The sequence below is a fragment of the Procambarus clarkii genome, chromosome 10, assembly GCF_040958095.1.
Source record: "Procambarus clarkii isolate CNS0578487 chromosome 10, FALCON_Pclarkii_2.0, whole genome shotgun sequence".
Classification (NCBI taxonomy): Eukaryota; Metazoa; Arthropoda; class Malacostraca; order Decapoda; family Cambaridae; genus Procambarus; species Procambarus clarkii.
Genome location: NC_091159.1, coordinates 12,463,692 through 12,478,691, shown reverse-complemented (window position 1 = coordinate 12,478,691; position 15,000 = coordinate 12,463,692). Strand labels below are relative to the sequence as shown.

General features: G+C 48.4%; 1 protein-coding gene across 1 annotated transcript in view; it reads right to left on the bottom strand.

Annotated features, from left to right (window-relative positions):
- The window catches only part of LOC123748146 (uncharacterized), an 83,739-nt gene that overhangs the window by 116 nt on the left and 68,623 nt on the right, over positions 1–15,000 (bottom strand). The window contains exons 4-5 of the mRNA XM_045730340.1: positions 7,852–7,985; positions 2,038–2,266 (exon numbers count right to left, since the gene is read on the bottom strand). Of these exons, the coding sequence (XP_045586296.1) occupies positions 2,038–2,266; positions 7,852–7,985 (363 nt within the window). The remainder of the gene's footprint in view (positions 1–2,037; positions 2,267–7,851; positions 7,986–15,000) is intronic.

Below are 15,000 nucleotides of genomic sequence, written 5' to 3'. Positions count from 1 at the left end.
GCTCCTGGTGTCATGGTCGGAGTCGTGTACAAAACACAGATATGCTGACCGATGCAGCTGTTGCCAAAGGCTTTGAGAGAACAGGAAGTAGAGGAACAGAGGAGCAGCACCGCTGGTCATGTTGGTGAGGACATTTGTCACAAGATCACCATCATCTCCTGACAGGCGAGATGTGGCTAATTCTAACTCTGTCAAGAGTAGTTGTTGACAAGAGACAAGAGGGTTTAGACCAGTCGCAACACATGTTCGTCAACACACAAATGGTGAGACCCAAGAGCTAATGTCAGACCTCCTAGCTCACGTGTCACTGTACTACTACTACTACTACTGCTTCTACTGCTCTACTGCTGATCTACTACTACTACCACAAGTACTGCTCTACTGCTGATCTACTACTACTACTACAAACACTACTACTACCACAAGTACTGCTGATACTACTACTACAACAGACACACTAATACTAATAACATTGCTACTAATACCACTGCTGCTGCTGCTGCTGGTGGTAATACTGTTGCTGCCAATAACAGCAGCCAGAGTTTGGTGCTGACTGGGAAGAGGGAGGAAGAAAAGGGTTTGAGTGAAAGTGTGAGGGATAGAAGAGGGGAGAAGGGGAAGAAAGGGGGCTTGACATGACATGATTAAGGAACATACATAAAAAACGGCAAGGGACTGACATATTCTGATTTGAGTTCAAGGGATCCCGCTTGAGGGTAAAACAATTTGCCTTGGATTTACAAAAGTTGGTAAGAGGGAGGGACAATTGACCTGGCTCACGTGAATGCTGCTTAGTAGTTAATAAATGATTTAGAATTTAATTTGGCATTTTACTGAACATTTGGTTTATAGTGAAGCTTATGAAACGGAGGGTGGATGAATGGTTGACGACCCAGGAGAAATGTGGTTGTGGGGGAACTCAGAAGTGGTGTAGGAGCCCTATCACCATCACCACTATACACAGGCTCTGCGTCGCTGGGAAAGCCAGACCCGCTCTCGTCCCTGGGGGAAAATATACATATATACAATAACTACACAACATATCAAAGGGAGGAACTAATAAGCCATCACTGAAGACCTAAATCAACGGTTGACACGTCTCATGTCTTAATTCAAGGGCATTACTATCCCTAACATCAATATAATAATAATATACATTACTACTAATATTTACCATTTAATAAAATATTAATATTTACCATTAAGAAGAGTACATATATAAATCATTAATAACATCTTGTGAGGTGATAAAATAAATCCTATTTTATTTATCACTTTAATGATCATTTTACTAAAAATCATTGGTGATTATCTGATTAAAATGTCATTAACACAAGCTTTAATTTGGTAATTAGCTAGTTTGTACGTGCTTCTAATTATCTCCTATCGTAAGGTTTTCATAATATTGTATAAACATTTTGTTAAAATGATAATAACCGCTTTTAACATTGGTTATGATAATTTCATATCTTTGTTGATTAAAAGATCACGAGATTGGAATTATGTATTTTATAATATTCTCTTCTACTGAACCTTGAAATCTGTATTTTTCTTCAGATCTTCCAGTTTCTACCAGCCTCTGTAAAGCTTGTAATTCTACCAGCCTTTGTATATCTATCACTCTATCTACTATCCCCTCGAGATATGTCAGTTTCTACAAGCCTTCTTTGATCGGTTAGTTTCAACAAGCATCATAATATCTACCAATTTCTACCAGTCTCTAGATGTACCAATTTCTACCAGCCTGCCTTGATCTACCAGGCTCTACCAGCCTCTCTAGCTCTATAATTTTTTTACGAGACAGTACATCTACCAGTTTTGTACTAGCCTCTCTATCTCTCCCAGATTCTACCAATCACACTATATCTACAATTCGTACTAGCTACTCAGTTTCTACTAGCCTCTTCAGATCTATCAGCCTCTCTTTTCTACATATCTACCTGTCCCTCTCTCTCCCTCTCTCCGTGTCTTTCTCCCTTTTCTCCTATGTTTCTCCCGTTCTGCCTCTCTCCCTCGAGTTACCCCCGTATGGCGTACCTGGGGGAGCGCCGCCCCCCAGCACGGAGGCGTGGTAGGGGGTGCGGGTGGTCAGCACCCCCTCGACCTCCTGCTGGTAGATGCCGGGGATCTTGGAGACACACCGCACCCTGGCGTCTCCCTCCCGCAGGAGCCGCGGCTGAAGGGAGAACCGCAGCCGCAGGGAGGCGGTCGTGAGTCCGTCGTGGTCCTGCTGGTTCACCTGCGGTTCCAGCCAGCCCGCCGACACCTGCAAGGCACGCCACATTAAGGAGGCACTCTTTAACTTATTTGTGCTGAAAATAAAGAATTGTTGCTGTTATTATTATTATTATTATTATATGGTTAATAACATGTTAGTTGTGATGTTTCACAGTTCATAGCGAGAGGGCGGGTATGGTGAGGACTGTTTGAAGGTGTGGAACCAGGATCATACAAGCACACTTCATCTTTAGCTATACGAACATTAATGCACACACACACACACACACACACACACACACACACACACACACACACACACACACACACACACACACACACACACACACACACACTCACACACACACACACACACACACACACACACACACTCAATCGTAAGTGTGAGTGAGTGCAGGCACAGTGTGAGTGATTGCTGGCACAGTGTGAGTGAGTGAGTGCTGGCACAGTGTGAGTGAGTGAGTGCTGGCACAGTGTGAGTGAGTGAGTGCTGGCACAGTATGAGTGAGTGAGTGCTGGCACAGTGTGAGTGAGTGCTGGCACAGTATGAGTGAGTGAGTGCTGGCACAGTGTGAGTGAGTGAGTGCTGGCACAGTATGAGTGAGTGAGTGCTGGCACAGTGTGAGTGAGTGAGTGCTGGCACAGTGTGAGTGAGTGCAGGCACAGTGTGAGTGAGTGCTGGCACAGTGTGAGTGAGTGAGTGCTGGCACAGTGTGAGTGAGTGCTGGCACAGTGTGAGTGAGTGCTGGCACAGTGTGAGTGAGTGAGTGAGTGCTGGCACAGTGTGAGTGAGTGCTGGCACAGTGTGAGTGAGTGAGTGCTGGCACAGTGTGAGTGAGTGAGTGCTGGCACAGTGTGAGTGAGTGAGTGCTGGCACAGTGTGAGTGAGTGAGTGCTGGCACAGTGTGAATGAGTGCTGGCACAGTGTGAGTGAGTGAGTGCTGGCACAGTGTGAGTGAGTGAGTGCTGGCACAGTGTGAGTGAGTGAGTGAGTGCTGGCACAGTGTGAATGAGTGCTGGCACAGTGTGAGTGAGTGCAGGCACAGTGTGAGTGAGTGCTGGTACAGTGTGAATGAGTGCTGGTACAGTGTGAGTGAGTGCTGGTACAGTGTGAGTGAGTGCTGGCACAGTGTGAGTGAGTGCTGGTACAGTGTGAGTGAGTGCTGGCACAGTGTGAATGAGTGCTGGCACAGTGTGAGTGAGTGCTGGCACAGTGTGAGTGAGTAAGTGCTGGCACAGTGTGAGTGAGTGCTGGCACAGTGTGAGTGAGTGCTGGCACAGTGTGAGTGAGTAAGTGCTGGCACAGTGTGAGTGAGTAAGTGCTGGCACAGTGTGAATGAGTGCTGGCACAGTGTGAGTGAGTGCTGGCACAGTGTGAGTGAGTGGTGGCACAGTGTGAGTGAGTGCTGGCACAGTGTGAGTGAGTAAGTGCTGGCACAGTGTGAATGAGTGCTGGCACAGTGTGAGTGAGTGCTGGCACAGTGTGAATGAGTGCTGGCACAGTGTGAATGAGTGCTGGCACAGTGTGAGTGAGTGCTGGCACAGTGTGAGTGAGTACTGGTACAGTGTGAGTGAGTGCTGGCACAGTGTGAGTGAGTGAGTGAGTGCTGGCACAGTGTGAGTGAGTGAGTGCTGGCACAGTGTGAATGAGTGCTGGCGCAGTGTGAGTGAGTGCTGGTACAGTGTGAGTGAGTGAGTGCTGGCACAGTGTGAGTGAGTGCTGGCACAGTGTGAGTGAGTGCTGGCACAGTGTGAGTGAGTACTGGCACAGTGTGAATGAGTGCTGGCACAGTGTGAGTGAGTGCTGGCACAGTGTGAGTGAGTGCTGGTACAGTGTGAGTGAGTGCTGGTACAGTGTGAGTGAGTGCTGGCACAGTGTGAGTGAGTGAGTGCTGGCACAGTGTGAGTGAGTGAGTGCTGGCACAGTGTGAGTGAGTGAGTGAGTGCTGGCACAGTGTGAGTGAGTAACTGCTGGCACAGTGTGAGTGAGTGCTGGCACAGTGTGAGTGAGTGCTGGCACAGTGTGAATGAGTGCTGGCACAGTGTGAGTGAGTGCTGGCACAGTGTGAGTGAGTGAGTGAGTGCTGGCACAGTGTGAGTGAGTAACTGCTGGCACAGTGTGAGTGAGTGAGTGAGTGCTGGCACAGTGTGAGTGAGTGCTGGCACAGTGTGAATGAGTGCTGGCGCAGGTGAGTGCTGGCACAGTGTGAGTGAGTGCTGGCACAGTGTGAGTGAGTGAGTGCTGGCACTGTGTGAGTGAGTGCTGGTACAGTGTGAGTGAGTGAGTGCTGGCACAGTGTGAGTGAGTGCTGGCACAGTGTGAGTGAGTGCTGGCACAGTGTGAGTGAGTAAGTGCTGGTACAGTGTGAGTGAGTGCTGGCACAGTGTGAGGGGCCTGGTAGCCTAGTGGATAGCGTGCAGGACTCGTAATTCATTGGCGCGGGTTCGATTCCCGGACCAGGCAGAAACAAATGGGCAAAGTTTCTTTCACCCTGAATGCCCCTGTTACCTAGCAGTAAATATTTACCTGGGAGTTAGTCAGCTGTCACGGGCTGCTTCCTGGGGTGTGTGTGTGGTGTGAAAAAAAGTAGTTAGTAAACAGTTGAGAGGCGGGCCGAAGGAGCAAAGCTCAACCCCCCGCAAACACAACTAGGTGAATACACACACACACACACACACACACACACACACACACACACACACACACACACACACACACACACACACACACACACACATACACACACACACACACACACACACACAAGTCTATACCCTCTCCCAGAGAGTATAGACTCGTTTTCTCAATGTTTACTGATGATGCAAAAACTGTGAGGATTGAAACAGAGGATGATAGTAGGAGGCTACAAGACGACCTTGACAGACTGAATGAATGGTCCAACAAATGACTGCTAAAGTTCAACCCGAGAAAATGCAAAGTAATGAAACTAGGCAGTGGAAACTGGAGGCCAGCCACAGGATACAGAATAGGAGATGAAGTACTTAATGAAACGGACAGAGAGAAAGATCTAGGAGTTGATATAACACCAAACCTGTCTCTTGAAGCCCACATAAAAAGAATTACGTCTGGGGCATATGGGAGGCTGGCTAACATCAGAACAACCTTCAGGAACCTGTGTAAGGAATCATTCAGAATCTTGTACACCACATATGTAAGACCAATCCTGGAGTATGCGACCCCAGCATGGAGCCCGTACCTTGTCAAGCACAAGACGAAGCTGAGAAAAGTACAGAGGTATGCTACTAGTCCCAGAACTAAGAAGCATGAGTTACGAGGAAAGACTGCGGGAAATGCACTTTACGACACTGGAAGACAGAAGAGTAAGGGGAGACTTGATCACTACCTACAAAATCCTCAGGGGAATTGACAGGGTAGACAAGGATAAACTATTTAACACTGGTAGTATACGAACAAGGGGACACTGGTGGAAACTGAGTACCCAAATGAGCCAAAGGGACGTTAGAAAGAACTTTTTCAGTGTCAGAGTAGTTAACAGGTGGAATACATTAGGCAGTGATGTGGTGGAGGCTGACTCCATACACAGTTTTAAATGTAGATATGATAGAGCCCAGTAGGCTCAGGAATCTGTACATCAGTTGATTGACGGTTGAGAGGCGGGACCAAAAAGCCAGAGCTCAACCCCAACAAGCACAAATTGATGAGTACACACACCCACACACACACACACACACACACACACACACACACACACACACACACACACACACACACACACACACACACACACACACGCACACACACACACACACATACACACACTCAGACCCGCAAATAAACTTTCTGAAGTTTCTGTGCCTCTCTTTCAACATTTACAAAGACCCCTTCCAGCCCTGTCCAAACTTTCTCTCACTTTCCCCGTCACTGGTACGAGTATCTGTTGTGCTGGGCTTTCTCCTCCAATTATTCCCTAGAATGTCCTCATTCCTCCAATATCAGGGTTTTGACATTTTGTTTTGTATCTTCATGTAGCTCTTAGTCTGTATAGCCATAAGTGCGGACGGTAATTGAAGAACTCGTGGTTAGCAGACAATGCCAATGAAGCAAAAGGAGAAGTGGAAAAACTCATGAGAACAGAGGACAAAAGACAACCGAAATATATGCAACAGAGCTAGAAACGAATATATAAACATTAGAAGATTAACAGAAAAAAGTATAAAAAAGCTATTACATTCATAGCTAATGAAACAAGCAAAGCTGCTCCGTAACCATATTAGAAGTTAAGAACTGACAGTAAATGACCAAGTAACTAGACTGAGCAAGACGAGAGAACTCAAGACACACAACAAGGAGGTCTGCGAGGAACTAAATGCCAGCTTCATTATGGTATTCACGACTGAACCGGAACAGCTTCCAAATGTAAGAGAGGAAAGAGTAGAGACTGTCAAACATTGAGACAACAACAGAGGAAGTAACGATGCAACTGGAGGCACTTAATGGAGGACTACGAGGATACGAGGACTGCCCGAAACGCTGCGCGTACTAGTGGCTTTACAATATTGTAATTACTATACTATGTATCCTCACAATCGCAATGTACCTTTTTGTATATATATAAATAACTAACTAAATAAATAAATAAATAATGCCACAAAAGCTGTTGGACCAGACAACGCATCACTACGGAAGTTTTAAGAACCTGCACTGGCCCTCAGTATACCTCTAGCACTGATCTTAAATAATTCACTACTGAAAGGAGAGTTGCCTAGCAGCTAGAAGACAGCGCATGTAGTCCAGATATACAATATAAGAGGTAGAAAGGATGAACTTAACTACAGCCCAATGTCACTGACAAGCTTCACAGGCGAAGTATTTGATATACTAATAATACTACTAGAACATTTCTCATCAAATTATACGCAGATACGAGGGCGCCACGAAGATATCTTCAGGGAAGGAAAATCATGCGTAATAGACCAATTAGAATTCTATAGGCAAAAAGCAATTTTAAGAATGGGAAACAATGGAACGAAGGGACATAAATTATAGACACAAATGAGTTACAAAGATGCGAAGAAGAATTCTACAGCATAAGAGTTATAGTTAAATGGAACGAGTTCAAATTAAATGTTTTTGAAGATGTCTATATACATGGCTTTGGAGGAAAATATTACAAGTTGCATGTACTGCATTAATTAATAACAGCAGAGGCTGACCTTTTAAGCTGAAGCTCGACCTCGCATGTATATATAGGTAAACACATACACATACACACTGCATTAGGCAGTGATGTGGTGGAGGCTGACTCCATACACAGTTTCAAATGTAGATATGATAGAGCCCAGTAGGCTCAGGAATCTGTACACCAGTTGATTGACGGTTGAGAGGTGGGACCAAAGAGCTACAGCTGCTACGGACTACTTTCAGGCACACGCATCTTGGAGAATGAGTGTGTGTGTGTGGGTGTGGGTTTGTTTATATATATATATATATATATATATATATATATATATATATATATATATATATATATATATATATATATATATATATATAGTTGACATAATAGAAGAAAAGGAGAAAGAGAATAGCTTCTGCAGTCACCAGTAGTCAATATAGACACAAGGACTCACCGGCTGGGTGTTGATTGAGAAGGACAGGTGAGGCGGAGGCTTGGATCTCCGCGAGACGCAGGTGAGGTCGACCCAGTCCACCGGCAGGTACTGGCTCTTCACGCCCTTGATCACCGGTCTCCCGTCAGGCAGGTCTGTAGGCACAGTGTGAGTGAGTGAGTGTAGACACAGTGTGAGTGAGTGCTGGCACAGTGTGAGTGAGTGAAGACACAGTGTGAGTGAGTGCAGGCACAGTGTGAGTGAGTGAAGACACAGTGTGAGTGAGTGCAGACACAGTGTGAGTGAGTGAAGACACAGTGTGAGTGAGTGCAGGCACTGTGTGAGTGAGTGAAGACACAGTGTGAGTGAGTGAAGACACAGTGTGAGTGAGTGCAGACACAGTGTGAGTGAGTGAAGACACAGTGTGAGTGAGTGCAGACACAGTGTGAGTGAGTGAAGACACAGTGTGAGTGAGTGCTGGCACAGTGTGAGTGAGTGAAGACACAGTGTGAGTGAGTGCTGGCACAGTGTGAGTGAGTGCAGACACAGTGTGAGTGAGTGAAGACACAGTGTGAGTGAGTGCTGGCACAGTGTGAGTGAGTGCTGGCACAGTGTGAGTGAGTGCAGGCACAGTGTGAGTGAGTGAAGACACAGTGTGAGTGAGTGCAGACACAGTGTGAGTGAGTGAAGACACATTGTGAGTGAGTGCAGACACAGTGTGAGTGAGTGAAGACACAGTGTGAGTGAGTGCTGGCACAGTGTGAGTGAGTGAAGACACAGTGTGAGTGAGTGCAGACACAGTGTGAGTGAGTGCAGGCACAGTGTGAGTGAGTGAAGACACAGTGTGAGTGAGTGCAGACACAGTGTGAGTGAGTGAAGACACAGTGTGAGTGAGTGCTGGCACAGTTTGAGTGAGTGCAGACACAGTGTGAGTGAGTGAAGACACAGTGTGAGTGAGTGCAGGCACAGTGTGAGTGAGTGAAGACACAGTGTGAGTGAGTGCAGACACAGTGTGAGTGAGTGAAGACACAGTGTGAGTGAGTGCTGGCACAGTGTGAGTGAGTGAGTGCTGGCACAGTGTGAGTGAGTGAGTGCAGGCACAGTGTGAGTGAGTGCAGGCACAGTGTGAGTGAGTGAAGACACAGCGTGAGTGAGTGCAGACACAGTGTGAGTGAGTGAAGACACAGTGTGAGTGAGTGCAGACACAGTGTGAGTGAGTGAAGACACAGTGTGAGTGAGTGCTGGTACAGTGTGAGTGAGTGCTGGCACAGTGTGAGTGAGTGAGTGCTGGCACAGTGTGAGTGAGTGAGTGCAGGCACAGTGTGAGTCAGTGCAGGCACAGTGTGAGTGAGTGAGTGCAGGCACAGTGTGAGTGAGTACAGGCACAGTGTGAGTGAGTGCAGGCACAGTGTGAGTGAGTGCAGGCACAGTGTGAGTGAGTGCAGACACAGTGTGAGTGAGTGAGTGCACAGTGTGAGTGAGTGCAGGCACAGTGTGAGTGAGTGCAGGCACAGTGTGAGTGAGTGCAGGCACAGTGTGAGTGCAGGCACAGTGTGAGTGAGTGAAGACACAGTGTGAGTGAGTGCAGACACAGTGTGAGTGAGTGAAGACACAGTGTGAGTGAGTGCTGGCACAGTGTGAGTGAGTGCAGGCACAGTGTGAGTGAGTGCAGGCACAGTGTGAGTGAGTGAAGACACAGTGTGAGTGAGTGCTGGCACAGTGTGAGTGAGTGCAGGCACAGTGTGAGTGAGTGCAGGCACAGTGTGAGTGAGTGAAGACACAGTGTGAGTGAGTGCAGGCACAGTGTGAGTGAGTGCAGACACAGTGTGAGTGAGTGAAGACACAGTGTGAGTGAGTGCAGGCACAGTGTGAGTGAGTGAAGACACAGTGTGAGTGAGTGCAGGCACAGTGTGAGTGAGTGCAGACACAGTGTGAGTGAGTGAAGACACAGTGTGAGTGAGTGCAGGCACAGTGTGAGTGAGTGAAGGCACAGTGTGAGTGAGTGCAGGCACAGTGTGAGTGAGTGCAGACACAGTGTGAGTGAGTGCTGGCACAGTGTGAGTGAGTGAGTGCTGGCACAGTGTGAGTGAGTGAGTGCAGGCACAGTGTGAGTCAGTGCAGGCACAGTGTGAGTGAGTGAGTGCAGGCACAGTGTGAGTGAGTACAGGCACAGTGTGAGTGAGTGCAGGCACAGTGTGAGTGAGTGCAGGCACAGTGTGAGTGAGTGCAGACACAGTGTGAGTGAGTGAGTGCACAGTGTGAGTGAGTGCAGGCACAGTGTGAGTGAGTGCAGGCACAGTGTGAGTGAGTGCAGGCACAGTGTGAGTGAGTGCAGGCACAGTGTGAGTGAGTGAAGACACAGTGTGAGTGAGTGCAGACACAGTGTGAGTGAGTGAAGACACAGTGTGAGTGAGTGCTGGCACAGTGTGAGTGAGTGCAGGCACAGTGTGAGTGAGTGCAGGCACAGTGTGAGTGAGTGAAGACACAGTGTGAGTGAGTGCTGGCACAGTGTGAGTGAGTGCAGGCACAGTGTGAGTGAGTGCAGGCACAGTGTGAGTGAGTGAAGACACAGTGTGAGTGAGTGCAGGCACAGTGTGAGTGAGTGCACACACAGTGTGAGTGAGTGAAGAAACAGTGTGAGTGAGTGCAGGCACAGTGTGAGTGAGTGAAGACACAGTGTGAGTGAGTGCAGGCACAGTGTGAGTGAGTGCAGACACAGTGTGAGTGAGTGCAGACACAGTGTGTGTGAGTGCAGACACAGTGTGAGTGAGTGCAGACACAGTGTGAGTGAGTGAGTGCACAGTGTGAGTGAGTGCAGGCACAGTGTGAGTGAGTGAAGACACAGTGTGAGTGAGTGCTGGCACAGTGTGAGTGAGTGCAGACACAGTGTGAGTGAGTGAAGACACAGTGTGAGTGAGTGCAGGCACAGTGTGAGTGAGTGCAGACACAGTGTGAGTGAGTGAAGACACAGTGTGAGTGAGTGCTGGCACAGTGTGAGTGAGTGAGTGCTGGCACAGTGTGAGTGAGTGAGTGCAGGCACAGTGTGAGTGAGTGCAGGCACAGTGTGAGTGAGTGAAGACACAGTGTGAGTGAGTGCAGACACAGTGTGAGTGAGTGAAGACACAGTGTGAGTGAGTGCAGACACAGTGTGAGTGAGTGAAGACACAGTGTGAGTGAGTGCTGGCACAGTGTGAGTGAGTGCTGGCACAGTGTGAGTGAGTGAGTGCTGGCACAGTGTGAGTGAGTGAGTGCAGGCACAGTGTGAGTCAGTGCAGGCACAGTGTGAGTGAGTGAGTGCAGGCACAGTGTGAGTGAGTACAGGCACAGTGTGAGTGAGTGCAGGCACAGTGTGAGTGAGTGCAGGCACAGTGTGAGTGAGTGCAGACACAGTGTGAGTGAGTGAGTGCACAGTGTGAGTGAGTGCAGGCACAGTGTGAGTGAGTGCAGGCACAGTGTGAGTGAGTGCAGGCACAGTGTGAGTGAGTGCACGCACAGTGTGAGTGAGTGAAGACACAGTGTGAGTGAGTGCAGACACAGTGTGAGTGAGTGAAGACACAGTGTGAGTGAGTGCTGGCACAGTGTGAGTGAGTGCAGGCACAGTGTGAGTGAGTGCAGGCACAGTGTGAGTGAGTGAAGACACAGTGTGAGTGAGTGCTGGCACAGTGTGAGTGAGTGCAGGCACAGTGTGAGTGAGTGCAGGCACAGTGTGAGTGAGTGAAGACACAGTGTGAGTGAGTGCAGGCACAGTGTGAGTGAGTGCAGACACAGTGAGAGTGAGTGAAGACACAGTGTGAGTGAGTGCAGGCACAGTGTGAGTGAGTGAAGACACAGTGTGAGTGAGTGCAGGCACAGTGTGAGTGAGTGCAGACACAGTGTGAGTGAGTGCAGACACAGTGTGAGTGAGTGCAGACACAGTGTGAGTGAGTGCAGACACAGTGTGAGTGAGTGAGTGCACAGTGTGAGTGAGTGCAGGCACAGTGTGAGTGAGTGCAGGCACAGTGTGAGTGAGTGAAGACACAGTGTGAGTGAGTGCAAGAGACAGTGTGAGTGAGTGAAGACACAGTGTGAGTGAGTGCAGACACAGTGTGAGTGAGTGAGTGCACAGTGTGAGTGAGTGCAGGCACAGTGTGAGTGAGTGCAAGAGACAGTGTGAGTGAGTGAAGACACAGTGTGAGTGAGTGCAGACACAGTGTGAGTGAGTGCAAGAGACAGTGTGAGTGAGCGCAGGCACAGTGCGAGTGAGTGCCAGAGACAGTGTGAGTGAGTGCAGGCACAGTGTGAGTGAGTGCTGGCACAGTGTGAGTGAGTGAGTGCAGGCACAGTGTGAGTGAGTGCAGGCACAGTGAGTGAGTGAGTGCAGGCACAGTGTGAGTGAGTGCAGACACAGTGTGAGTGAGTGAGTGCAGGTACAGTGTGAGTGAGATCTGGCACAGTGTGAGTGAGTGCTGGCACAGTGTGAGTGAGTGCAAGCACAGTGAGTGAGTGAGTGCAGGCACAGTGTGAGTGAGTGAGTACAGGCACAGTGTGAGTGAGTGAGTGCAGGTACAGTGTGAGTGAGTGAGTGCAGGCACATTGTGAGTGAGTGAGTGCAGGTACAGTGTGAGTGAGTGCAGGCACAGTGTGAGTGAGTGCAGGCACAGTGTGAGTGAGAGCAGGCACAGTGTGAGTGAGTGCAGGCACAGTGTGAGTGAGTGCAGGCACAGTATGAGTGCAGGCACAGTGTGAGTGCAGGCACGGTATGAGTGCAGGCACAGTATGAGTGCAGGCACAGTGTGAGTGCAGGCACAGTATGAGTGCAGGCACAGTGTGAGTGAGTGCAGGCACAGTATGAGTGCAGGCACAGTGTGAGTGAGTGCAGGCACAGTGTGAGTGAGTGCAGGCACAGTGTGAGTGAGTGCAGGCACAGTGTGAGTGAGTGCAGGCACAGTGTGGGTGCAGGCACAGTGTGGGTGCAGGCACAGTGTGAGTGAGTGCAGGCACAGTGTGAGTGAGTGCAGGTACAGTGTGAGTGAGTGCTGGCACAGTGTGAGTGAGTGCAGGCACAGTGTGAGTGAGTGCAGGCACAGTGTGGGTGGAGGCACAGTGTGAGTGAGTGCAGGCACAGTGTGAATGAGTGCAGGCACAGTGTGAATGAGTGCAGGCACAGTGTGAATGAGTGCAGGCACAGTGTGAGTGCAGGCACAGTGTGAGTGCAGGCACAGAGTGAGTGAGTGCAGGCACAGTGTGAGTGAGTGCAAGCACAGTGTGGGTGCAGGCACAGTGTGAGTGAGTGCAGGCACAGTGTGAGTGAGTGCAGGCACAGTGTGGGTGCAGGCACAGTGTGAGTGAGTGTAGGCACAGTGTGAGTGAGAGCAGGCACAGTGGGAGTGCAGGCACAGTGTGAGTGAGTGCAGGCACAGTGTGAGTGAGTGCAGGCACAGTGTGAGTGAGTGCAGGCACAGTTTGAGTGAGTGCAGGCACAGTGTGAGTGAGTGCAGGCACAGTGTGGGTGCAGGCACAGTGTGGGTGCAGGCACAGTGTGGGTGCAGGCACAGTGTGGGTGAAGGCACAGTGTGGGTGCAGACACAGTGTGAGTGAGTGCAGGCACAGTGTGAGGGAGTGCAGGCACAGTGTGAGTGAGTGCAGGCACAGCCTGGGAGGAGACTGGGTGCCAGTACAAATAGCGAGGAGAGGAGGGCGGACGGAGAGCAAGAGGTGTATGTGAGAGTATATTGGGGTGACAGGAGACCCGCGGGGTTATGATGAAGGATGACAATACGTGTAGAATGTTCCCTCTCATACTACCACTACTGCTACCTCATACTACGTCTACTATCACTGTTATTACTGCCTCTCATACTACCACTACTGCTACCTCATACTACGTCTACTATCACTAATATTACTGCCTCTCATACTACCGCTACTGCTACTTCATACTACGTCTACTATCACTAATATTACTGCCTCTCATACTACCGCTACTGCTACCTCATACTACGCCTACTGTCACTGTTATTACTGCCTCTCATACTACCGCTACTGCTACCTCATACTACGTCTACTATCACTAATATTACTGCCTCTCATACTACCACTACTGCTACCTCATACTACGTCTACTGTCACTAATATTATTGCCTCTCATACTACCGCTACTGCTACCTCATACTACGTCTACTATCACTAATATTACTGCCTCTCATACTACCACTACTGCTACCTCATACTACGTCTTATATCACTGTTATTACTGCCTCTCATACTACCACTACTGCTACCTCATACTACATCTACTATCACTGTTATTACTGCCTCTCATACTACCACTACTGCTACCTCATACTACGTCTTCTATCACTGTTATTACTGCCTCTCATACTACCACTACTGCTACCTCATACTACATCTACTATCACTGTTATTACTGCCTCTCATACTACCACTACTGCTACCTCATACTACGTCTTCTATCACTGTTATTACTGCCTCCCATACTACCACTACTGCTACCTCATATTACATCTACTATCACTGTTATTACTGCCTCTCATACTACCACTACTGCTACCTCATACTACGTCTACTATCACTAATATTACTGCCTCTCATACTACCACTACTGCTACCTCATACTACATCTACTGTCACTGTTATTACTGCCTCTCATACTACCACTACTGCTACCTCATACTACGTCTACTATCACTAATATTACTGCCTCTCATACTACCACTACTGCTACCTCATACTACGTCTACTATCACTAATATTACTGCCTCTCATACTACCACTACTGCTACCTCATACTACGTCTACTATCACTAATATTACTGCCTCTCATACTACCACTACTGCTACCTCATACTACATCTACTGTCACTGTTATTACTGCCTCTCATACTACCACTACTGCTACCTCATACTACGTCTACTATCACTAATATTACTGCCTCTCATACTACCACTACTGCTACCTCATACTACGTCTACTATCACTAATATTACTGCCTCTCATACTACCACTACTGCTACCTCATACTACGCCTACTATCACTAATATTACTACCTCTCATACTACCACTACTGCTACCTCATACTACATCTACTGTCACTGTTATTACTGCCTCTCATACTACCACTACTGCTACCTCATACTACGTCTACTATCACTAATATTACTGTCTCTCA